This window comes from Cricetulus griseus, chromosome 2, assembly GCF_003668045.3.
Source record: "Cricetulus griseus strain 17A/GY chromosome 2, alternate assembly CriGri-PICRH-1.0, whole genome shotgun sequence".
Lineage (NCBI taxonomy): Eukaryota > Metazoa > Chordata > Mammalia > Rodentia > Cricetidae > Cricetulus > Cricetulus griseus.
In genome coordinates, this window is record NC_048595.1 from 238,601,735 (window position 1) to 238,629,672 (window position 27,938).

The window sequence follows — 27,938 nt, forward strand, 5'->3', positions numbered from 1 at the left end:
CCTGAAACTGAGAAGCTTCTTTCTGTAAGGCAAAGTACACAGTCAGCAAGACAAAACGGCAGCCCACAGAATGGGAAAAGATATTCACCATCCCCACATCTGACAGAGGGCTGATCTCCAAAATTTACAATAACTCAAGAAGTTTGTTTCCAAAACACCAAATAATCCAATTAAAAAGTGGGGTACAGAATTAAATAGAGATTTCTCAATAGAGGAATCTAAAATGGCTGAAAGACACATAAGAAAGTGCTCAACATCCTTAGACATCTGGGAAATGCAAATCAAAATAACTCTGAGATACCATCTTGTCAGAATGGGCTAAAATCAAAAAAGCAATGACAGTTTATGCTGGAGAGGATATGGAAAAAGGGAACACTCCTCCCCTGCTGGTGGGAATGTCAACTTGTATAGCCACTTAGGAAATCAGTATGGTGATTACTCAGAAAAATGGGAATCAGTCTACCACAAGATCTAGCAATTCCACCCTGTACCCAAATGATGCACCTTCATACAACAAAGATATCTGATCAACGATGTTTATCACAGCATTATTTGTAATAGCCAGATCCTGGAAGCAACCTAGATGCTCCTCAACTGAAGAATGGATAGAAAAAATGTTGTACTCTCATACAATGGAGTACTACTCAGTGGAAAAAAAGCAATGAATCTTGAAATTCGAAGGGAAATGGATGGAACTAGAAGAAACCATTCTGAATGAGGTAACCCAGTCACAAAAAGACAAACACGGCATGTGCCACTCATATATGGATTATAGACATAGAGCAAAGGATTTCCAGCCTGCAATCCACACTACCAGAGAAGCTAGGAAACAAGGATGACTCAAAGAGAGATATCCTTGGTCCCCTAGAGAAGGGGAAAGGGCCTAGATCTCCGGTAATACATTTTTACTCATCACCTTTCCTAATGGAAGTTGGAAAACACATTTTATGACAAAAATTCTTAAGTGAAATATTAAGATATATTCTGCCCATATTCCAAACTCCAGCAAATTGCATAAGTAGGAAGGTAGGAAATAAAGTTTCAGTTAGGTGCTTTATTCAAAAAATTTCAAGGGATGTAAATAGAAAACCAGAATTTGACAACAGTCTCTATCATCTTATCTCCCAAGCAAGATAGAAAATCAGAAAAGTTATACCTAGACAGTGTAACTTGAAGAGGAGTATATGATGTGAACAGCTGTGAAGTACTATGGGGCATTGCAGGATAAATGGCATGAGAGAAAAAACATTGATAGGAATAAGAAGATAGATTCTGTTTTTTCAAATAAGGTTTTTATTTTTAAGGATTCAGTAGCCCAACATGCAGGAGATCATAGTTTGTAAGAAAAAATAGAATTAATTCTTAAATGCTATTTTGGAACACAATATAAGCAGTCTTAAATTATATACCAAGAGATGAATTTTTCTTCTTAGTGAAGACTTTGGGCATGATTGAAGTCTTTTCTTATACATAGATGTGATAGTACAGGAATTATTCTACACTAAAACTGATCAGCAACAGTATTTAGAGAGGAAGAAAACATTTCAGTTAAACGTACCTAGTCTCCTTATAAACCTATTGCTGCACACTGCGTAACTTTAACTAGCATATTATATTATAGCAATGGTCAAGGAGAACAGCTGGAGATCCCCAGGTGTAGTAATGTAAATTGACAATTATTTCTAGATTAGGTTACAGAGGTCATGGAATGTGAAGAAAGAATGATGACTCAAAGCCTGTTGAGACTCAATGAGCAAAGTGTTAGTAGGCTGCTGTTCACTTAAAGATGGTGTAAATTGATGGAGCTGCAGTGGATAATCAAGGGGAGATGTGATGACCATTGTGAATTAGGACTGGGGATTTTGTGAGTATTGTCAAGCACAATACTGAATTGTCGAAAACCAACTTTATATCAAGTATGAAGTATGAACAATTAAGGAACTAAATCTATGTGTAAAAATATAAATTTGTAGTCAAATCATGTTTTGAATATGAGTGTGAACTGGGAGGGAAATATAGATATTAATTGAAGCAAAATCTATTGGAAATGCAGAGGGTAGATATACGTTGAAGATAGAAGATAGTTGCCTTAGGGAAAATTAAATAGAAACAGAATTAGAACTACTGACAACTGTGAAAGGAACAAAATAGACATGGAAATCAGTGGGCTCTGTGAGGGGCAAATGTTACCTGGAAGCAAGATGTGAAGAGTCAAGGTGACTCATGCAGTCACTGCTAGATTATCATGTAACTGCAGACACAGGAAATATATCTGTTTGCATCTTTTGGGCATATAGTCCTTCTGTATTTTTTTTTAAGCAGAAAATAATCTTGCGAAATATGTGCAGTGTTTGCTTAAAGTGTCTGTTTTCCTACATTCATTACTCTCTTCAATTTAAATTATGAGAATCCTTCACCATGGAAGGGGCATGATCAGGGGAGGCAAGACTGAGGTTTTCTCCCTTTGCTCTTTCTTCTCCCTTTTCCTTCCCTTCTCCTTTCTTTGACTCAATTCTCACCCTTTTTCTTCCTGCCCTTCTTCCTTCCTTCCTTTCTTCCTTCGTTCCTTGCACATAACTTCTATAATTTGGAAAGAGAAGTTATATTTATATTTATGCTTCCACCTCTCTGACGTTACCACACCATCTCTTTCCACTCAACTTATAACATACCTAGATTGTCTTTTTCAAGTTCATGGCTCCAAAATCTTAAGAACTTAGTTATAGCACATAGATAATTTTTATGATGATCTGTGCTTCTGTATCTAAGATCTTCAATTTTTAAAGAATAAATCTAACTCCGCAAGCCAGCTTTATGCTTATAGTTAACAGGCTTTCAAGAATAAAAATGGAATATTTTAATTTCCAACATTTAAATATGCCAATTAAAAATACAGATTAGGTGAAATCATATTAGTCAAACTTATTCGTACAGTACTTTCATTATGCCAAATTAATGAGCAATCCCTAAATATTATAATGATACTAGTATTCCTTTTTTCATTCTGGAGAGTTAAGTCTTACTACTCATTTTATGTTAAGTATATAAATTGGGTTATAGGTAAAGAAATTAGGTTATAAGTTCTGGAGATGTGTCTCCTATTTGCAGAACCCTCTTTTATCCAAAAGATCACATTTCCTTTCATATGAAAGAAGATTTTAATACTTTACAATAGTAATATTTTTAAACAAATAAAATGTATATAAGATGATTGGCAATATTCTGTCACTCAGAAATATGTTTTAAATAGCACAGACTCTTCTTACTAGTCTAAAAGAGATTAAAGGATTTAAATAAAATTAATATCTACCAACAAAGCCTGTTCTATTGTAGGGAAACACCTATCAAATCATATCAGAATGTTTAATTACTGTTCAATCAACCTTTCTGTTCAGGGTGTCAGTTCAACTTAGAACACCAAACAAAACACTTCTTTGTTTGTCAAGCAGAGACTATTAAGACAAGAATGTTCTGAAACTGCATTTAAAAGATGAAAATGGTTCATTTGATCTTTTGAATTTTTAATATCAAAAGATTATTCGTGAAGAAAATTAGGGTCTCTGAAATGACAAATACATTATTCTGAAAAACTTTGATTAAAAAAATAAGATTTGTAAAATACTTCCCTAAAAGATGTGTCTAATATACTAATTTAGTTTATAAAAGAGTGGCTTTAAAATGTGAGATATTGGGAAAAAAATTTATTAGCATAATAATTAAACAAAATGCATTTAACTATGGGAATGGTATTTTGTAGAGTCTCTTAATTGATAACTGAATTACCATAAATCACTTTATGTATATATATGAAATATTTTGAAAATTAGTTGTGAACTATTGGAAAATTATCAATAATATTTCAAAAATCATCAGTACTTGGCCTTAAGATACAAATGTGCTTTATTTTTAACACAATGATTCAAATGAATTACAAATTTGCAAACACAGAATTAACAAATAGGCAGCCTCAATTGTCTGTTTCTAACATTCACTGACATCATATATATTGGGATGTGATCTGACATCTACATGCATGCCAGGACCTTATGAAAATGTGAGAGTTTCTGATTTTGATGGTCAGAGTTGAGTTTATTTCACAAATCTGTAAATACAACATACTGTTCCTTACATACGTAAATATACATTGATTATTTCAATATCTGTCAGCTTGATGATGTCTATTATATAACAACACTTTTTATAATTTTCTCCTTTCACCACTATTACATCTTTAAAATACTCATGTAATAAAATCTTTGATGCTTTGGTGGTTTTCTAGGTATTAACAAAGATTTTAAGAGAGTCCTGTATATGTAGATGCCTACATTAAACTATGATTTATTAATTAATATACATACGTCCTTATTCCAATTGCAATAGAGTGAAGAATGACACTTCTTACATTAATGTGTAAATGAACTATAGGGAATGGATATTTTAAATTCATACTGTTGTCAAACATATGAAATCTTGTGATAAAAATGCCTCATTTCTGGTTTTGTTTAATCTTACCTACTTTTGTTTCTTTTGCAGCAAAAATGTTGGATAGAATCTTCTCACTGCTATTTAAATATATTCTTTTTTTTTCTGTCAATTACCACAGGTTTAGTCCCTATGAGTGGTATAATCCACACCCTTGCAATCCTGACTCAGACGTGGTGGAAAACAATTTTACCTTGCTAAATAGTTTCTGGTTTGGAGTTGGAGCTCTCATGCAGCAAGGTATACGATTCAGCCTGCTATTTCCTTTGGGCACCATGTCCCACTCTTTGCTGGGGGTGACAGCTCTCACTGGCACAAGTCACTTGCATGGGTAGCCTCTGTGCATGTAACCATAATCCAGCTTCTCCATCAATTTAATGCATTTAGGCCTTCTCAAATCCCATTTCAGAGAGATTATGAGAAAACAGCTCTGCAAATCCACATAGAATATAATCATCTAAAATATTTATTAACCCACTGCAGGAACATTACTCCATAGACAAGCAAGCTAACCCGATTCATTAACTGGAAGCTGCACTGAAATCAATACTAAAATTACATCTCCTTGAGGCAAGAATCCATTCTACAATTCCTGTTTCCTGTCTCAATTTGATGTAAAATATTCTCCTCTTTCATATTAATTCTTTATTAGATGCATCTGTATTGCATGATTACTAAATTGCATATAAATTTGTAAATTTAAATATTAATCCCTTTAAAGATATATTTTTAGATAAAATATTAGTTATACTTGATAACTTGTAAGAATATAAAATACTGCATGCCTAGGAGTGAATGCAAAATGTATTTATTACATTATTTAAAATTAATAATATAAAGTTTAAAAGTAAAAACTATAGTTTAGAAAAATGATAGAGTATATGTAATAATATGTCTATATGGTTTCCATTATTTATTCATTACTGGCTTTCCCAATTAGAATTTTCATGGTGTGGTTTATTTTGTTAATATTATGATATTAAATAAAGTTCCAACAATTATCATAAATACATATTACAATGAAATAATATTTTGGCCAAAGCTATAGTATATATTGTAAATGTAATTTTTTCAGTCTTAAAGTTACTAAATAGAGCCAAATGTCAAAAATTTCAGCAATTGATGATAAGTGGAATAAGACGAAAGTGTACATTATGTATTAAGTAGTCACTTTGAAGAAACTCATTTAATGATAGTTTTAAGATATGGAGAGTGATTATTTACTATTTAATTATAAAATGACTATATAAAATGTACTATGCGATTGCATGTTTAATATTATGTATAAACCCATTAAGTGACAACTATTTCATTCATAATCGATTTCCTCAAGTGAGAATAGTTGTTAAAAGAAAAAAAATATCTTAACTTGACATTAAACAATATTTAATATATATTATAAGAAAATCCTACTAAGCTGATCTACATTTGTGGCATCTCTTTCTAAATAATGCCAATGCATTCTCCCTTTCCCTCACATTGGGTCTAAGGTAAGGAGGGTGTCTTTCCTCATTATTAGGCTGACAAGTTGGAGTTATCTCATGACTTTATCTGTGGAGTGGAGTAGCATAATCTACCTAGGTAATCTGCTAACAGGTAATTTCAGGTGTCTGCAGCAACTGATCCTCATAACCAGGGTCAGACCAAAACAGCATGGTTCTTTTTAAATTTTGATAGCAATATGAAAACTAAAATATTCCTTCTTGAACTATAAGTTGCTAAAATTTGAAAATCTTTGAGAGTCAGTCAATTTACAAAATGAACTTAATTATTAGTGATAGAAATTAAAAATATGTCTATCTGCATATCTATAAAGATAAGTAATCAAAACAACAGGGATTTCAGAAATGCATTTGCTTGGCCATGTCCTCAACTCACGGCTGGTGGATACATGAAAGAGGAACCCATCCTTTCTGGCTGATGCCCCAATCCCCAGGAATTAGTGGGATATAGTGCTGGACATGACGTTGCCTTGAGTACATGACAGTCAGCCCCTAACCAGGCTCTGATTCACAAGCCTAGGAGGTGTCTCGAGAATTTCAGTCTGTGGGTAAGATACAAACTTGTAGTAATTGGGACAGTTTTGTCAAATGTCCTCCATCCACTATGTTTTTATTTCCTAGTCTTTTTTTACTTTATTGTTTGTTTTGTTAATAAACTAACAGTAAAACATGCAGCCAAAGCTGCTGATCGTCTTGGGTATTAGTGTTTCAGTGTCCGAGTGTGTGTCTGGCAGGGCCTAGGAGCAACTACACCAGAAAGGTACCATGCTGTTTGTTTTGTTTTGCTTTTCTTCCTGTACAGAGTGGGAGACAAGAGTCTGGAGCTGGAGTTGGCTGTCATGTCCAAGTCTGTTTGCTTTTAAGATTTTATATTTTCAAAATTGCTAGGGTAAGATGAACTGAAGTGTAAGATGGGCCATTTTATATAGGATTCTAATGCCAGCACATATTTTTTACGTTAGCATCAATAATTTGTTTTATTTTCATTACCTCTAGAATATTATTTCCTTGTTGCACAGGTGATTACATTAAAGGTGTGATTGTAAAACACAGCAGCAAAATGAGTTCATCTTTGCTTCATTACATTTTACTCAAGTCCAATAAATATTAACTACTTCGTAGTCATGCTTTTCTGATTATACATTCAAAATGATTAAAAGTGGATGGTAATATATTTATATATATTGATGAACTTAGTATATACTTTAAGCAAGAATACTATGTTCTTATATAAGATATAATTAATTAAAATTTAAATAAGAGACAAGATTTTACATTTTAACATTTTCTTTTATAAACTAAATAATCTAAGATTAATAACGATGAAAACTAAAATATATTTAGCAGATCCCATTCTCAGTAATATCATGGTCAGGCAACTCCAGCCATTTAATTGTGATATATTAATGCAATATTACATGTGTATAAAGATAAATTTGTGCTTATTTACTCACTTATTTGCCTTAATGAAGGCTAAACTTCATAATGGGAGATATTTGCTTAATCACAAGTTATTTAACTTGTTATTTTATATTAAAATGAGTACAGGCCTAATACCTTACACCTTTGTAAGGCATGTGATTAAATTAAATATTTTATCTCCATACATCATTGCTATTTAAATGGTAAAGTATTGTTTCTTTGCCATTTGTCTAACTAAGATCAGGTATAAATAATGAAGCAGACATCGTTGAACTGTCATTGAAAAAATAACTTTAACAAATATATTAAGAAAATGGACCTGAATCTGCATTCAGTAATTAGTTCTGAAAACCACTTAAATAGTAAAAATAGGGGGAAAATGCATATGCTTTATGAACTGCATGGGTTTATACTCCTCCCTTCTAATGTTACTTTTCTAAGACTTTTTACATGTTAATGTTTTAATTGTCACAAGGAGCCATCTGAGGTAAGGCCATTTCCTATCACTATACATGATACATTGTTCCCAGAAGTGGCATAGTACTAAAATTGACCTCTGCTCTTCCAAACGCTGTTGCTTACTTACTGAAGCAGTGTGTCAGTCTTTCTTTGACTTAAACTTTTATTACACAGTGATCCCTTTCTTCCACTGTGACCAAACATGTCTGAAGGCTGATCCAATTGTCTATATTCGTTTCACCTTTCCCCTACTCTCTGTTAGGTTCTGAGCTCATGCCCAAAGCGCTCTCCACCAGGATAGTGGGAGGCATTTGGTGGTTTTTCACACTTATCATCATTTCTTCGTACACTGCTAACCTAGCCGCTTTTCTGACCGTCGAACGTATGGAATCTCCTATTGACTCCGCTGATGATTTAGCTAAGCAAACCAAGATAGAATACGGAGCAGTAGAGGATGGTGCAACTATGACGTTTTTCAAGGTAAGTCTTACTTGCTACTGAAACATAGCCACGAAAGCACAAACAATCTTTTCTACTTATAAATGTAATGATGCAGTTATACCATTATTTGTGCCATATAAATAATAGCATATAACTTATGGAAAGATAATTGTACAACTAAAAATGTGCCCATAATGTCGAATTTTATTAATACTTGAAGCAGTGAGTACAAATGCCCAGATGTTTTTTATTGAATATTTAGAAAGAATGAATTAGGAAATTTAAAATTTAGTATATTTCATAATTGATAGTAAATTAAAGTTTTTCCAAAGGTGACATTTTAATGAGATTTTAAATTTGAGTGAAAATGTGATATCTTTATTAAAAACTGAAACAGCAGATTCCAGTCTTATACATATTTTAAGATGGAATGCTTGTATGTAAGAATGTTTCTAATGCATGCATTAGTTTCAGTTAAAGCAGATTGCAATAACCAAAGGAAGAGTCAGTTTTTATGATCTATATATTTATCGAGTCTGAAATCTGGCCATGTCATTAAATCCACAGTGGTCACCAGAGGAACACCTGTGTAACACGTCTGTGAACAGTGCTATTGTATGGTCTTCCTAACACAGAGTGCCTTGTAGTCCTCATTTGCTCAATTGCTGCTCCTTCACTTGAAAATATTACAGCAAATAGCACTTTGTTGTCTATTGGCCTTTATGCTTGCTTTTGTAGTTATCAAGTACTTGTTTTATGGATTACTATTCTTTTTAAGTACTGGCAAATGCCTTTATTGTTCATTCAAATACAACCGAAAGTTAACGTAAAGAAGAAAATTTATTTCAAAATTATCTCACATTATTAAATTATTTCATCAAACATGCTTTACCAGCCTACGTAGTACCATAAATAGCCCTCCTCATTGTCTGCACCACTGGAGGAACTACATTCTAGTAATTGCTTCCTCAGATATACAAGTTTGGTTACAGATAGAAGAAAAAATTCACAATGACATCATTATTTAAAACACAAGCACACACAGTATTCATTGCTTGTGAAAATTCTTATAAAACTGTACTGGTTTTGAACAATACAATTCTAAAGAAATCAAATTTCCTTATACTAGCTAAATTTCATTTACTTAGATAGATATCATTTTAAATTTTAACTGAACTTATTTATCAAGTGGCTAATATAAAGATTCATTTTTATGTTTAATTAAAATCACTAGTAATTAGTGAGATTTATTAATTAGATATCACTTAAACATTTAACTCAATATGCACTCTTTGGCTGCATCCAGTAAAATTGATCAACTTTCCCTAATTATATGGAATTATTAGCATTTTATTATAAAATAATTTTGGAAATTTAGATAGTTTCTTAAAAACATCACTTTAGAAATGACTACATGTATGTTATCTGTATGAAGTGCTTAATGGGTAGCATATCTACATTATTTCTGTGTACAAGGGCCTTCTGGAGCTGAGCTTGTTTAATTATGCTGATGAAGTGCCCAACACAATGATTTGATACTAGATATGATTTATTTCTATGCCTATGGGTTTCTGGATTTTAATTTCATTTTTATGTTCTAGAAAACTCATGCATTTTGTTACAAACCCTGTCATTATCAACATGGCTCATGTTGAAGAACATGAAACTATCCAAAAATATAATTCTCTTTTACTCTACATATTTTTTTCTTGTTTACACTTCCACACTTTCTTGGCTATCTCTTCAATCCCCCCAGCTTTTTACCTCTTTTGTTTTCTACTGTGGCAAGCCTGTCTACTTTCACTCTTCCTTGCCACTGACTTTGCTTCCTACTCTTTTTTTCTTTTCTTTTTCTGACTTTCACACAAGGGTGCCTCCAGCACATAGAGAAATCAATATAAAGCAACTTCTATTTCCAGCAGCACAGGCTTCCTTTAGCACTGAAAACTTCTATAATGTACACTGGTTACAATAACAACCACACAGAGATAATTACTGAGCTAATAATTACCTTCTGTTGACAATTGTATCACATGCTAAATTTTTAATGCTGAAATCATGAAAAAAGAAACAGAAAAGCTCACAGGAGATATGAATTGTAGATTTTTCTTTAGTTATACTTTCAAAAATGGTTTTAGTAAAATAATTTAAATAACTTATTTCATGTTCTGGTGTCTTAAACTCTACTAATGTACCTAATAGGGTATGCTTTTTAAAACTCTGCCATCAGAGAAGCCAGACAAGTCCATGATGTTTTGGGTCTCTACTGTCACCCAAGCACTGGGGAAGTATGGGCTATTTATATTTTTTTGCTTTTGCTTTATTTTGTATTACTTTTAGTTTTTTAATTAGAATTTTTGCATATGAAAAAAATCACATCTTATTCTATGTTATTTAGAAGGATTGATTTCTGAAGGAATGGTCATCATAGTTTTCTTAATTTAACAAGCTCCTGATGTTGTCTGATTTTGCAGAACTGCTCAATTTCAGAAAACTCCTTTAAAATATTGTAGTAGTTTTGGTTGAAGCAAGAAGAGACACCAAGACATCTAGCTTTAAGGTGAATTTCTTGGTGCTGTGGAGACATAGGCAGTTAGGGTGCTCCACAGCTTTGCTTAACTCCATGTCCAGAGGCAATGATACTTTTTACATTTAGCTCCTATTCGTATTGACTGCAGAACTGATCCCTTTTCTTTTCTTCCCCATCCATTAAACATCAGACCCTTTTCTACAGATAGAGCTGAGGTAAAACCAAATCACGGAAACCACAGAGAAGTCCATAAGCGTGATCAGTCACTTCAGAGCACCCCCACCATAGCATTAGTTGTACTAAGATAATACAGTTGATGGGAGTTTATTTTACTTCATTTATTATTTTTTTAATATTTCGTTGTTTTCACAAAGCCATTTGGAATAGGTTGTTTCTGTGCCACCCATGATTAGGGTTTCCAATCTTCACAGACAATTTAAGGTTCACCTTTCTCAATTTCTGATTTAGCTACATTTACTACTATAGTATGTGCACCTGAAAATAATGATGCCAAAATAAATGCATGCTCTCTGTGTATTAAAAAAAAATTCTGCCAGTTTGTTTGTTTTATTTCTTAGTGTAAGTGGTAGGAATTACATTTCAATAGTGGCTACTAGTAGAACTAAGAGAAGTTAATAATATAAAAGTATAGAATCAGAGAGACTGGCTTCGGTTCCTGATTCTACCACCTACTTGGTACGCGTCTACTGTCTGACTCTTCTATGCCTTGGTTGTAATGACAAACAGGTCAGTTCTCACTAAGTAAATATTAACTATGGCATAAAATCTTAACATGACATTGTAAAAACTTCATAGTCTCAGAGATACTAGGTTGTAAAGAGAATTTTAAAGTTCAGGACTTAAAATGATCCTACATGTATCTCAGGATTCTAGGCTTCACAGATTCTTTAACTTTGGACTCTCTGCGATTTCTGATTTTAGAACATTTTCTAATAGAATTTGTCAAATGAACTATTTTCATGACACCAAAGTAAGCATTGCTTAAATATTGTTAAAAGAATTATGTCATATTTGTCTGATATTGTTCTTCAATTTTATAATTTCTAATGTATGACTAAAGACAAATTATATGAATGAAACAGAAAAGTCCTGTAGATAATTTTCTTAGTGTCTTCTAGATGTCTAGAAGTGTACTTTGAAACCATGCTTCATCAAGCTGCAACTTGGAGTTCTTTAGGAGTTTTTCCTAAGTTTCTGAAAAAATTAAAATTATTTATTGTAAAATTTTTCATATAAATTTTTAATAAAATAATTTTGTGATTTGATGTGACTGCTAGTATCACTATGCACCCATGGCAGAGATAGGCAGATCCCAAGATCTAGCTTCCCAGTCCACACAAAGAAAGTAGTGAGCTCCAGTTTGGACAGAGACACTGATTCAGGGATATATAGTAGAAAGTAAAGAGAAAGATACTTGGTATACTGCCCTGCACTGTACATTCCCATGGGTGTCTATCCTGGTCTGCATACTGATCTCCCCTTTTTCCTCATCATCCACCAAATAGAATTTCAGATTGTCACAGACATGCTCATCACATTCTAGTTTCTTCTGGGTGGCTTTAACAAATGATTTCACCTGCATATCCTAAGACCCCTAGCTCCAGATGACCTTGCGATCTGAGGTCACTACACACACACACACACACACACACACACACACACACACACACACACAGAGAGAGAGAGAGAGAGAGAGAGAGAGAGAGAGAGAGAGAGAGAGAGAGAGAGAGGGCGGGAGTGACAATATGAAGTATTTTCCTTGTTTAGATAGGCTTCCATAGTTTTCAGCCTCCTCAAATTGTTTCTTTCTTTTCTGCTATCTGCATCTAATTTAATAATTCTTTACAACTATCCATGAGTGAAATGAAATAAATGTGACTACTGATGGAATACCTGTAACAAATAGTTTAGTTAGATGCATTTTAAATATTAATTTTGTTATTTAACATTTTCATTTTTGCTATTCTGTACATACATATATATAGTTTTTCCCCCAAATGTCTAATATGTATACCATTTCTATTTAGAAAGTTGAATTATTTGAAATTGTGCATGGGATACTTAATAATCTTTCTAAAACAAAACATTGTAACATTGGGTATTTAGCAAAGTAGTTTCCCTCCTCCTCTTCCTCCTTCTCTTCCTCCTCCTCCTCCTCTTCCTCCTCCTCCTCTTCTTCCTCCTCCTCTTCTCCCTCTTCCTCCATTCCCTTTCCCCTTCTTACCCTCTCTTCTTCCCTCCCTGTGTCCCCCTTTCTCTTCCTCTTTAGAAGAATGCAATTATATTCTGAGTTGCTGTTTATAAATCTTCACAAATAAGTAGAAAATAATTTCTACTTATTTTCTTAGGATTATTTAAAAAGGATTATTCTTACTTAGGATTATTTAAAAAGGAAAAATATAAACAATAGAAAGGGTGCCATCATTAATGAAATAGCAATAAAAGGTTTATAGAGTCACAGTAACAATAGTAACAAAGGTGTCCTGTCATAACCATCATCACTTATGATATTTTACCTAATCTCATCTCCTGTTCTGCATCTCTAGTGTAGCACAACACCCGTGTGTCCCATAATGCCACAGGCACACTCATTTTATTATAATTTTAAATGTCTTTTATTAGTACAGTTATATGTTTGTTTTTTCTGAAAATGTCTTTGTATGTATATGATATGTCATATCTCCTGTCATACCTGAATAGGAGGCATGATAAGTCACTTGGTTAGTAATTGGTTCTTTCTTTTAATCTGTGGGTCCCAGAGATCCAACTCTGCTGTTTGATCAAATTGTTTTTGAATTATTTACTTTATGTCATTGAGGCATATGAAGTCATTACACATCCTTTATCATTTGCACCTATCCTCATATTATCATTTCAGTGGTCTCCACAAATTAAATCACACTGTGGTTATTAAATTTAAGTAAGTTAATTGTTTTGCAGTGATAATTTGAGTTGAGGTCTTTCCTTAAGTCTATAGGATTGTAAGTAACCATGTTATTAATAGTTAGATTTATAAATAAATACTATGCCACTAGTCATAATTCTTTAATATTCTGTAATAATGCTTCCTTTGTTTATCTTATTGCAAGACCTGAGTTGTTAGTACAAAATAGCATATTTACTGTAACAGTTTCAGCAATTTTGTGTCAGCACTTGAATAGAAATTGGATCATGACTTCTGGTATGCAGACCGGTGCTACTGTTACTCAGGTTCTCATCATTTCCTGACACTGTGTACTAATAGAAATTCTTTATGGTAGTTCAGCAAGTGCAGAGATGATTTCTCTCAACAAATGATGTTCATTTACATGACAGCAGCCTTATTGATTTAGGTGCTTTAACCTTTGGCATTTTTTTCATTTCCTTATCATTCATTAGTAGGCATTTTAAGCTGAGTAATTAAGTTTTCTTTGCTTATCAGTAAAAAAAGAAAAGAAATTAATCACATAAGCCATTCTACATGTTTGGCTAGAAATCTAAATAAAGTTGGAGATGCATTAGGGGCAATGGGGTGCAGAGGGAGGTGGAGAGAGGAATTGGAAGATGATTATTAGCTAGATACAATGTACACCTGTCAGGACTTATCAAAGAATACATTACAAAAAGATGATGTCATTTGCAGCAAAATGTAAGAAGAGATACTTATTCAAATTAAAGAGTTGGCATTAATACACATGTGAGTTTATATGTTTATAGGAATATAGATCTTGAATGAGAGATTTCAGAACCAGACTTGTGCAATGTTCTCCTTGTGCTTATTGACTTCTTCCTCTGTTGGGGGAAGAGTAAGATGTTTTACTGAGGGGTGTTCATTGCTATACAGTCCCAACTCTTGTTTGTTTGTTTGTTTGTTTGTTTCCTTTTCCTTTGTTGGGAATTGCTCAGTATCTCTTTTGAAATAAAAAATGTGGTAGTTTGAATGAAAATGGTCCCATTGTTTTGTGGGGAGTGGTACTATTAGGAGGTATGGCCTTGTTGAAGTAGGTGTGACATTGTTTGAGGAAGTCTGCCAGTGGGACAGACTTTGAGATCTTTTAGCTCAAGCCAGGCCTAGTGGCTCAATTCCCTTCCTCCTTTGAATCAAGGTGTAGAACTCTCAGCTACCTCACCAGCACCATGGAGGTCTGTGCACCACCCTGCTTACCACCATGATGACAGTGAACTAACCCTCTAAAACTATAAGCCAGCCACAATGTTCTTTAAACATTTCCCTTTAAAGAAGTTGCTATGTTCATAGTGTCTTTTCATAGCAATAGAATCTCTAGCTAAGACAAGCAAATTATGTGTTAAACAAATCCTATTCCTACTTAGACAATGGAAAACCTAATGTACTTTGGCTTCCAAACCTCAAATTACTCTTGACAATTTCTTGCAAGTGATAAATTCATAAGTAAGTAAAAAGGTAGGATTTTTATACATGTTATTTTTATTTTTATATACTTATGAAGCAATATAAATATTTTTGAAAACTATGCTGTCTGAATAGTCATGTTAGCTTACTTACCAGCACTGAAAATAAAATACTGAAATATTGATACCTCTATGTTTCTCATTTTCTTGTTTTAAAATTCTTTTAACTTTCATTAATTCTTTGTGGATTTCCCATCATGCATCCTATCTCCCTGCTCCCTCACACCCACTCTCTGTCCTTGCAAAAGCCCCCCAAAACAAAACAAAAAGAAAACACAAAAGCCAAACATAACACAAGAAAAAAAAAAGAGGGAGAGGGAGAGAGAAACAAAAAGAGACAAGATTCTCATTGCAGAAGCTGTAGTGTGTTTACCATTTAGTCCATTTATCTTTACTTGCAAATTTTCGTTGCTATGAGTCACTGGTCTGGTTCCAGGCCTCTAGTTTTTGCTACATTGTCATGTAGCAAGCTCTCTCTGGAGCTCCTTTTAAATATCCTGTTGTTGTCCTATGTCATGCAGATCCTGCTGGTTCTGATCTATAGGTGCATTCCCAGCACATACTCCAACAGTTCATTGATGAGATGGATGTTGGTGTAGGCTAACTCTTAGCCCTGGTTCTGGGCTTGGGTGGTAGCTGGTCTGGTCAGCGTCTTCGCTTTTCCTTGCTGTCACTACACAGTACTCTCCAGTGCTGAGTAGAGCCAGTTCTGCTATCAGGACCTCAGAATATACTCACAACACAGGGTCCAGCTCTGCTGTTTTGTGTCTTTCATTTTCAATAAGAAATACCAAATTGAAGATTTTCGCAGTTGTATGATTTCTCGAACCCTCTCAAGTCATTTTTACTTTGTTAATTTTACAGAACTATTTGTTAATGCAGTTCATTAAAGGCAACATGAACTGAAGACCCGGTGTCTTAATAAAAAAGGTCGAGATTATTAAATAATGTTGCAGTCTTATTTAGTAATGTCTACTATGGTTTTGGTTTAAATTACTTCTCCTTGAAATAACATGAAAGCTAATTGTTTACTATGCATTTTTTTCTTTTTGCATAAAAGGAGTTATTTTTACCCAAGCAGAATATCTCCCTCCCTCTTTCTCCTCTAACACACAACTTATTGTGTGTGGGTCTGATCCTATGTTTATTACAGGGATTTACTATGTTCACACTGCAAGAAATAAAATGATGCCTTTGAGTAAAGCAGCTTCATCAGACACCAGTTTAGCATGCCAAGTTAAAGCCATCAATGGAGAAGCAGCAGATGTGAAGGCTACTTGGCATCAAAGCATATGAGTCAAAGACTTTCCTATGGGAAAGAAAGTGCTTCATTACACTTTATCTGTAGTGAGAACACTGGTTCTATCAAGCTGTCTGGAAATTAGAATATGATGGGTTTTATTGCCCTAGATCTACCAGAGAGAATTCAATAGTTAAAAAAGAAAGTGACAACACCATTTTGGGAATTATAAGAAGTGATTAGAGTGTTAGTGTATTTAAACTTGGAAGAGCAGCAACTTTTATCTTAGAAGGTAGCTTCTCTAAAATATCTGGGGGACAGAAGTTTAATCCCTTTTTAATTGTTACATTTGCAATATGTACTAATGCAGCTGGGGGACACATTAGTTGAAGGAAAAAGTTCTGTTTTTGACTGAAGTGTAAAATCTGTTAAACAGTGTTTTAATTGGCTTGGAAGGCAAGTGCCTAAAGTGGCTGCAGTTCCAAAAGGCAGTGTGATTCTCTCCCACTGGGTATCCTGTCCATTCAGTGCAAAGGTCACATCTACTATTGGTGAAGTTGGGAGGACAGTTCAAACAGGGTGTCACCGCTCATCAACCTTAGGAAAAAAGAGCCCACAAGGACTGAAAAAATTTTTGTTTGATTATTATTGTTATGTTGAGCTGGAATGTAAAGTGCCGAGTAATGTGTAATAGTTGTCAGTATAAGAGTTTACCAAAAATGGTCAGAGAGCATTTCAAAAGAAATACAAAATGACATACAATCTTTGGGAAAAAAAGATAAGTTGAGATAAATATTATCCCAAAATACCTTGGAATTTAAAAACTAAAATATTTATTTCTTAGATAAAGGTAGGTAAAATGTCAATTCCTCATTAAAGTTTAAGAATAAAGATATAATGTTTAAAAAATTCAAATGGAGAACCTAAACACAAGTTTGTTATTAGTTTTAAGAAATTGTATATATTGTCATTGTGGTTTTGTCTTTTTTATTTTTCTTTTCCTTCCTTCCTTTTTTCCTTCTTTCTTCTCTTCCTCTCTTCCTTCTTCTCTCCCTCCTCCCTTCCTCTCTCCCTCCTTCCCTTCTCTTCCACTTCTATGTTTTTCATTTCTGTTTACTTTTAGTAGTGAGTTATAACATTAGAGTATCTGTGAAACACAGTGATTCTACACTTCTTATAGTCCATTAGTTATAAGATGAATTTCCTGAAATGATACTTAATTCATAATCTCCTTGACTGTCAGTGCTATCAGTTTTGGATATATTTTTTGCTGTCTGAGAGTGAAAGCTATTCTTTTGTACTTGTACACATATTAGGAGTCCCAAACTCAGTTTTTCATGCTTTCCCAGAAGGCACTTATCAAACTGATACAACCCCACAACTTCCAAATGTTCTTTAATAAGATTTCGTATCCTTTCCCCAAAGATAAATTAACAGTAACATTCCTTTGTGCTATCCTAGGAAAAGCTGATTGAAGACTCTAAACACTAATTAAGCTTTGCTTCTTGATTATTAAAGTAAAGGTAGATACAAATTTTTGTACCTACCCTCATCTTCAACACTTAGGTTTTTATTTAAACACTAGAAAATACTGCTTCTTTCTTAAGATCAGGATGTCAAGTCCTGTCTCTGTCTGATGCTCATTGATAACAGCTTTTATAATATTCATAAGGACAAAACGCAGTCAGTTCATTAACTGTCCCTGTTTTCATATGCTTCATTTGAATCCCAGATTAGTCTAATCTCTGTTTAGACTGAAATAATACTACTTTAAAAATAAAACAGCTACATATTAGAATGGAAAAAGCTTTGTTCCTGAAATTGTCTGATTGTGAAATAATCAGAAGCTTCATCTTACTTCGATATTAGTAGCTATGCTTATACTTAGAGATGTTTGTCTAATGTATAGTTGAGAACCTGATATATTCAGAGAAATTCTTGGTTAACTTCATAAATAGCAAAATTTCTAAATGACTGAATGTGTCAAATTATGTCTGGATCCATGTAATTCAGTGAGTGTGCCCTGTAAGATGAAGACATGACATCTTAAAGGGACATAAGTATGGATGACATATTATTCAGTTATTTTTAAATTTCATTTGCATTCCAACTGCAGGCCTCCCCACACTCCTCACACATGGTAAGGTCTTCCAAAGGAGGCAACAAAGCCTGGCGCATTAAGTTGAAGCAGGTACAAGTGCCTGCCCCTTAATTAAGGCTTAACAGTAATTGATGGATCCACAATCAGGCATGAGGCAACCCACCGGAAATCCAGTAGAAGACAGGGAGAAGGGAAAACATGAGTATGGGTGGTCAAAATCATGAAAGGAAAATCTACAGAGACAGCTGAACCAAAGTTGTGGGAACTTACAAACTCTAGACCCACAGCCATGAACCCTTCATGGAACCACACTAGGCTGTTTGTGTGTGGAAGACAATTTTGTAAGTAGTTCTATCTGAGTGACCCCTCACTGTAGTAGTATCTTTCCCTGGTGAATAAGTTATATTGTTGGAGCTCATTCCCTAGGATGGGATGCCATACTGAATCTATTTTACAGGAAGAGGAGATAAAGATTGGCAGTAAGTTTTTTTTTTTAACTTCCTGACAGCATTTGAATACAGCTTCTGATTTTTATTAGCCTGGGATACACATACACAACTTCATAATAGTGGTGTTCAGTGAAAAGATTTGATATCTCTAAATGTAGGTGTTTCATTTATTAAATATTGTTAATTATCACTGATTAGAAGGTACACAATAAATTAGTTTGCTTTGTAGATTCCTTGGCTGTTTTCAGAACTCTCTGAGATTTTGCTTCATTTTAATTTATTACAGAACAATCAAATAAAACCAAAGAATAGAAAGCAGCTTTGACGAATATAAATAATTTCTAATTCAATATAATAGTCTAGTATTATGATTACATACACAGACTAGGTGCTGTACAAAACCTTACATTTTCACTTATCCAGGATATATTTGACTTCTCTCACTTCCTGTTTTTTTACACATAAACAAGGGGGTATGATGATATGTTTTGTCAATTGCTCATATAAACACTAAATATATAACAATGTCACAATTTATAACAACAATATATAAATTGATGAAAATCTTATTGTACAGATCATTTTCACTGAGTTTTTAAACTTCTATAGAAGGTTAAATTTTTTACTCCTTATACACAGTTGTTCTAGAAATATAACAAATTTAACTTAGCATGAAAATCTAATGCCTATTATATTATTAGCTCATTAATAGTTTGTGCTCAGATATACATGCCTAATAGGCATTCTGTTAATTCTCTGATATACTAGAAATAAAGTACATGAACAATCCCTTTTATATATAATATATATTACATATAGTATTCATTTACTATATATACTATATTATTATAATATATATAGTATCTATTTCATAGATGATTGTTTTAGAGTAGTTCAAGTATAATTTCAAACTTGACAGCAATTTTCTGATTAGTCTCTATTTAAATACATGGTTACCCTCTTCTATTGTCAACAGCTCTCATTACAATGGCTCATTCATTATAATTTATGAATCAAGATTTATGAATCATTACCCAGAATACATTATTATATCAGGGTTCATTCTTAGTACCATATTTTCTAATGATTTGTCTAATTTTACAATTTCTCTGTTTAGTAGTGTACTGTGATATGATGTCCTATGTGGCACTCTATGTTCTCAATCCACTATATATGATACAATAGCTGGAGGTGATATGTGGTATTATGTATATGTATTAAGGTAATAATCCTTATATGTGTTAATAGGATATGTTTTCAGAAGGCTTAAAGGGGAGTTGGTTAAAAAATTATAGAATGTGCAAGATACCTTGAATGCAAACATTTAAAAATGTACCTAAATTGATAAATATTTAATGATCTGAATCCATGCTGAAGTAGTAAAAAATAAATTCCATTTTAAATGTTATTTCTTTTAGAAAATAGTAACCATTTTTCTATCAAGCAAGATGCTGTTTTTATAAGTAAAAAATGAATTCTCATGAACTACATGATTTTAGGAAAAAACAAGAAAGGATATGAAGTCTAATTTGCAAAGATGATATCTATTATCCTTAGGTTAACCCACAGGATTTTCCCTATAATTACTACATAATACTTATTTTTTTCTCCTGTTTTCAGTGATAAAATCTTCAAGCTTTAACATATCTATACAAATTCTTCTATTTTTTACTGAAAACTGATAATAGTAGTCTTTTTTTAGGAATATACTCCAAGCATTCTTTATTATTCAGCTAGAATTTCAAAAGTACTGTTATAAGTTGCTTATATGTTACTGTGAGATGAAACCTAAAATAGATAGCACTTTTAATCAGTTCTCAATATGTACCAAAGTTGTCACTCTAAAATATCAAAGTATGATCACATGTAAATGTATATGGAAACATTTATCTACAGAAAAGACGTTAGATGTAACTGTCCAAATATGGGTTCTTAGTGTATCAAAAACAAGAAATGCAAACTGCTTAAAATACTCAATTTAACAAATGTTTTACGTCAAACCTTAAAGTAAAAAGGCATAAATTTGATACTAACATAATTAATTTATTACTTCTAATACCTTTAAATGGACGAGGAAAATATTGTGTAAAAGAAGTATTTTGGACTAATGTGTTTTGAGTTATTAGATAACATTAATAAATATTTAGAAAAATCATCACAAAATATTTTATTTATATATTAACTCCAATTTACTGAGTCTTTAAACTTTCTCACACAGCTTTATTAAGGCATGATTTAATAATAAAACTATGAATATTGAAAATGTGATATTTAGATAGTAATTTATTACATATTTATCAGTCAGGCTAACTGTCAATATGCATCACCTGACATTGTTTGAGATAAAGGTACATATATTTAAAAAATTTCAAGTACACAACAATCAAATATAAACTATAGCTACTGTGCTGAATAATCATATGACTAAATCATTTGATTCCTAAAATTTTGGATTATTTTACAGACATCATTTAATTTGTCTCACTATTTGAGACCTATTAGCTATTATTCTATCTTCTAATTATAGTAGATCAGCTACTTAGCATAGTACAAATTGAGTAATTTCATGTACTAACATGGCCTCTTTATCTGGATTATTTTATCTAGCATGAATGTCTTTGTGTTCATCCGTGTTGTCTGAAGTTACAGGGCTTATTTTATTACTAATAAAAAGAAGTATATAATTACACACAATACACAAACCAAACACACACAGTAGCACCCACCTATTTTATCCTAAAAGAACAAACTTGATTCATTTTTAGTAGAAACACACATGTAATTTCTGATCTAGTCATCACTAGGTAGACACTTAGGTTGTTTATATAGCTTACTAATAGTAAATTAAATTAACTTACCTGACTTTCAAAATAAAACAATGAGAAATACTGTCTATACAGGTTCATTTCCATCCCTGAGTTTCAGCATGAATGGTTATGGATTAAAATCAAGATTCTCATTCTAAAAAATTGTTCACAAAATTCTTGCATAGCTCTTTTATTAATTTTTTATTTTAGAAGCACTGTTATCTATACTCAGTCCCCCGTTCTCTTGTCCTAGCATCCTCCCATGCTCCCCACCAACCACACCCACCCCACCCCACCCACTCCCTAAGGATAGTGAGGACCTCCACTGGGAACCATCAAAGTCCATCACATCTTTTGGGGGAGGGCCTATGTCCTCTTTCTTGTATCTGGGCTGCAATAGTAGGGAATGGGCTCCCAAAGTCCATTTGTGCTCTAGGGATAAACACTCGCTCCACTGCTCATAACTGGCACCCACATTCAGAGGGTTGGTTCAGTCCAATGCTGGTTTCCCAGTTTTATGACTAGGGTCTCTATGCTCTCACTAGGTCAGGTTGACTGTTTCTACAGGTTTCTGCATCACCATCTTGGCTTCTTTGCTCATTCCTCCTACCTCTCAGCAACTGGATTCCAGGAGTATGGCTCAGTGTTTAGCTGTGGGTACCTGTTTCTGCTTTGATCAGCTACTGGATGAAGGCTATAGGAATGGTAGCCAAGGTCGTCATCAATCTCATTATATGGGAGGGGCATCAAAGGCAGCCTCTCCACCACTGCCTAAATTCTTAGTTGGGGTCATCCCAGTGGATTCACTAACTTTTCCCCTGTGTCAGCCCTCTCTCCAAACATGTACTGTCTTCGTCTGTCAAGGCATCTCCTTACATGCCCTCCTCTATTCCTCTCTTGTCTCAGTCCTCCTGTTCTCTCCTGTTCTCTCCTATTCTCCCCCCTCCTCTCCCCTTTCTCCTTCTCTCCTCTCTCCCCCTGCTCCTAATTTGCTCAGGGGTTCTTGCCCCTTCCCCTTCTTCAGGGTAACATGTGTTCTCTTGGGGTCCTCTTTTTTCCTAGTTTCTCTTGTGGTGTGGATTGTAGGCTGGTAGTCCTTTGCTCTCTGTCTAATATCCATATATGAGTGAGTACATACACTGCTTGTCTTTCTGTAAATGGGATACCTCATTCAGGATGTTTTCTTCCAGTTCCATCCATTTGCCTGAGAATGTCAAGATTTATTGATATTTTCCTCTGAGTAATATATCATTGTGTAAATGTGCCTCATTTTCTCCATTCATTCTTTTGTTGAGGGCCATCTAGGTTGCTTCCATGTTTGGCTATTACAATAAACACTGCTATGAACATAGTTGAACATATGTCCTTGTTGTATGATTGTGCATTCTTTGTGTATATGCTTAAGAGTGGAATCTTGAGGTAGAGTAATTCCCAATTTCCTAAGGAACGACCATATTGATTTCCCAAGTGGCTATACGAGTTTGCCCTCCCACCAGCAATGGAGGAATATTCCCCTTTCTCTTCTATCCTCTCCAGTATAGACTGTCATTGGTGTTTTTGATTTTAGCCATTCTTACCAGTTTAAGATGGTATCTCAGGGTTGTTTTGAGTTGCATTTCCCTGATGGCTAAGAAGGTTGAGCAGCTTAAGTGACTTTCAGGAATTTTAGATTCCTCTATTGAGAATTCTCTATTTAGTTCTTCAACCCACTTGGATTGTTTGGTGTTTTTGTAGTAGCTTCTTGTGCTTGTTGGTTTTTTCTTTCTTTCTTTTTTTTTTTGGTTTTCTGAGATAGTGTTTCTCTCTGTAGCTTTGGAGCCTATCATGGAACTCACTCTGGAGACCAGGCTGGCCTCGAACTCACAGATATCTGCCTTCCTCTGCCTCCTGAGTGCTGGGATTAAAGGTATGCGCCACTAATGCCCTGCTGTGCTTGTTGTTATTTAAACAAAATATTTGTCAGTTTGCATCCCCCCCACATCCAAGAAAGGATGTCTATGTATTGCTCTGGATGTTTTGGATCTCACTCTGTAGGCCAGGCTGTCCGGAATCTCAGACCTCCTGCCTTTGCCTCTAGAGTACTGAGATTAGAAGTGTGTGCTACTGTTGCCTGATTTAGTTCACATTGTTTAAGTTTGGTTTTTAATAAAAATAATTGTTTATTCTTTTATTTAATTTTATGTTTCAATTCCAGTTCCACTTCCTTCCTCTTTTCCCACACTGCCCACCTCCCATCCCACCCCACCTCAATTCTGCTCCTCAAAGAGAGTAAGCTCTCCCCTGGGAAATCGAATAAAAGTCTCACCCATCAGCTGGGGCTCCAAAAAGTCATTTCATGCATTACTGGTCCCACTGCCAGTAGCCTCATAATTTGCCCAAATCATGCCATTGTTACCCAACTGTATTCAGGGCACCTAGTTCCCCAGTTGTCAGTCTGGAATCAGTGATCTCTCACTATCTCTGATCAACTGATTCCATGGGTTTCCCCATCATGGTCTTGACTCCTTTGTTTATATTATTGCTTTTCTCTCACTTTCATTGTATTATGTAGCTCAGTCCAAGGTTACTTGTGGGTTTCTGCATCTGCTTGCATCTGTTTCCGGAAGAGGGTTCTAGCTTCTCTGAATTTGTGGACTGTAGGCTGGTTATCCTTTGCTTTATGTCTGGTATCCACTTATGAGTGAATACATACTACATTTGTCTTTCTTTGTCTGGGTTACCTCACCTAGGGCATTTTTCTAGTTCCATCCATTTGCCTGTAAGTTTAAAGATGCAGTGTTTGTTACCACTGAGTAGTATTCCTTTGTGTAGTATTCCTTCCACATTTTCTTTATCCATTCTTCAGTTTAAGGGCATCCAGTTGTTTCCAAGTTCTGCCTATTGTTAATATTATTGCTACAAACATAGTGAAGCAAATGTCCTTGTGGTGTGTGTGTGTCTCCTTTGGGTATATGTCCAAAAGTGCTATTACATGGTCTTGAGGTACATATATTCGTAATTTTCTGAGAAATCTCAATACTGATTTCCATACCAGCTGTTCCAATTTGCATTCCCACCAGCAGCAGAGGGGTGTTCCCACCATTTCACATCCTCTCCAGTATAATCCATCATCAGTGTTTTTGATCTTAGCCATTCTGATCTGTGTGGAATGTCATCTCAGTGTTGTTTTCATTTGCATTTCCCTGATGACTAAGGGTGATGAACATTTCCTTAAGTGTCTTTTGGTAATTTGAGATTGTTTTGTTGTTAATTCTCTGTTTATATCTGTACCTCATTTTTTAATTGGATTATTTGTTACCTTGCTTTCTACTTTATTGAGTTCATTGTGTATTTTGGAGATCACCACTTTGATAGATATGGGGTTGATGAAGATCTTTTCCCATTCTGTAGGCAGTCATTGTGTCTTGTTGACTGTGTCTTTTGTTTTACAGATCTCAGTTTCAGGGGGTCCCATATTTTAATGGTTGCTGATAGTCTCTATGTTACTGGTGTTATATTTAGGAAGAGGTCTCCCTTAACAATGTGTTCAAGGGTTATTCTTACTTTATCTTTCATGAGTTTCAGTGTGAATGGATTTATCTTGAGGGCTTTGATACATCTGTACAAGACCTGTGTACATGTCTATAGATATGGATCTATTTTCATTTTCTACCTGTCTTTGAATATTACTCACTGTTAGCTGAACCTTGCCTCAAAATTCTTGTCTTCACACTTCAGTTTCCTTAGTGTTGAGATGAAAGATTTATTTAAACTCTACCAAGAAATTTTGTATGTGCTTTTGTTACCTAAAAATAGATCTGCAGTATAGTATTTAATGTTATGGTTGAAATAGATCAAATTTTTAAAATAATTTCTATTAGTAACTTTAAGTAAAAAGCTAAAAGGAAGACAGGCAGGGTTGCACACTCTAATCCCAGCACTTAGGAGACATAAGTAGGTGGGTCTGAGTGACTTTGAGGCCAACCTGGTCTACCAAATGAGTTCCAGGACAGTAAGTACTGTTACACACAAAAACCCTGTCTCAAAAAAACAGTCAAACAAACAAAACAACCAACCAAACAAAAAGCTAAAAAAAGCAACTCACTAAATTCAAATTATATATAAATTATTACTTACGACAGCCTGAAGATTAAGAAGTAAAAGCAAAATGCAAATAAAATAGAAATGTTATACTAACAGCAAGTACAAATTTGCAACAGATCAAAGTTAAACAGTTGGGATTGTATAGCATAAGCTGACTTATAAATATATTTTTATGTGGTCATTATGAAGACATTATCTTAAGAAACACAAGGGAAACATTAACAGCTTCTTGTTAGTAATATCAAATAATCAAGTTTTTAGTTAACTAAAATTAATCTTACAAATGGACCAAATAACAAAGTAAAACAAAACACAAACACAACAACAAAAATCATGCCTCAAGAAAACTGTCTTAAAAAATATAGAAATGTTGTCCCTTTAAAGTACCATAAAATCACCTGGATTGTTAAACAAATAAACCCAGTTTTAGGTAGAGTGTAAAGATGATGACTTTAATTATGGAAGGTTTGTTATAAATTGACGATGAAATCATAAAGAATGATTAATAATAGCAATTCTTTTACAAACCAAATAATTTCCCAAAATAGACATATAATCTTCTTAGTCACAGAAAACTCTGTTGATCCACAAATGTTTAAAATCTCAGTAGATTTTCAAGATTTAGATGAATTATACAATACGACATAGTGTTTAGTTTGCAATTTGGGAGTTTTTTCTCATAAAAGCCTAAATTTCAAAAGAAATGTCAACTTTTGAACTTAAGAATAGGACGGAGTGACAAATGAGGTTTTTCTTGTCACTCATGGCTATAAAAGAAGGATTTCAGCAGGGCGGTGTTGGCATGTGCCTTTAATCCCAGCACTCAGGGGGCAGGGCCAGGTGGATTTCTGTGGTTTGAGACAAACGTGGTCTACAAGAGCTAGCTCCAGGAAAGCCTCCAAATCTGGGAAAGCCTGTCCGAAAAACCAAAAAAAAAAAAAAAAAAATCATATAGATAAAATTTTATTTTAGTTTACTATAGTAGTGATAGGTGACATTCCATAATATGTTAGCTAAATCAGCTTACATATATTACAACTTTCAAACAGGTTGGTTATTTTTCTTTTCTCCCTGTAAACACAAACAAAAAGATAGTATGCTTAATTTCCAAAACTATTCTGATAGGTATTGTGAACTTACTGATCTCTCTAGGTTGTAGATTAACTAAAAAAGAGTAGCAGATGCTTGATTTTGTGTGGCATTTTGCCTTTAGCTTTGGTTTGTTTGGATTTTTTGTCACTATTATTTTCAAAATGTCTTTCTCCTTGAATCAAGGAAATTATACAGAGTCTCAATACTATTTATTAATTACAACTAAACTTTTCATGAAACGATGGAAAGAATCTGAAATACTAAATAATCAAAGTTAAAATAACAGTATCTATTTTAGCAGTAATATCACATAATTATAAAGCAAACTGAGCTTAATATCAAGTAAAATAAAAATTATTTTCTAAGTATAGAGTTATAATTACATTATAATGAAAGCGTTATATAAATACATAAAAATAATTGTAAAATTTTTTCTAGAGTCCTTGCAGAAGTGTTTAAGATCTTCACCAAGCTTTCTGTTGTCTGTATAATAAAGGTGGGCTAAAAATTTGGGGCATAAATCTGATGAACCTGAACTTCTGTCCCAGAGAATATGGGGCACTATTTTCTCAGGGGATGCAAGTCCAAAGAAATGTGTCTAAAGTACTGCTAAAGAAATTTTCATGTGTAAAAATGGAGAACTTTATAATTGCAAGATGACTATGGTAAGTCTTTAAAAGAAAGGGGTAGGGATTTTTGACCTATAAAATAACATGACCTATATAACCCTTGGAAAATAATGAAGCAATTTGTTACACTAATGAAGCAAAATAGAACAGTACTTTCTTCCAATGATTACTCTAGAATGAATTAAACAAGAGTATTCACAATTTTAAATATGCCAATGTCATGCCTTTGATACCATTGTCTTGCATGTTTTAAAGTAACCAAGAATATTT

General features: G+C 33.8%; 1 protein-coding gene across 1 annotated transcript in view; it reads left to right on the plus strand.

The window, feature by feature from the left end:
- The window catches only part of Grik2 (glutamate ionotropic receptor kainate type subunit 2), a 650,167-nt gene that overhangs the window by 526,564 nt on the left and 95,665 nt on the right, over window positions 1-27,938 (plus strand). The window contains exons 12-13 of the mRNA XM_027402939.2: window positions 4,604-4,722; window positions 8,128-8,345. Of these exons, the coding sequence (XP_027258740.1) occupies window positions 4,604-4,722; window positions 8,128-8,345 (337 nt within the window). The remainder of the gene's footprint in view (window positions 1-4,603; window positions 4,723-8,127; window positions 8,346-27,938) is intronic.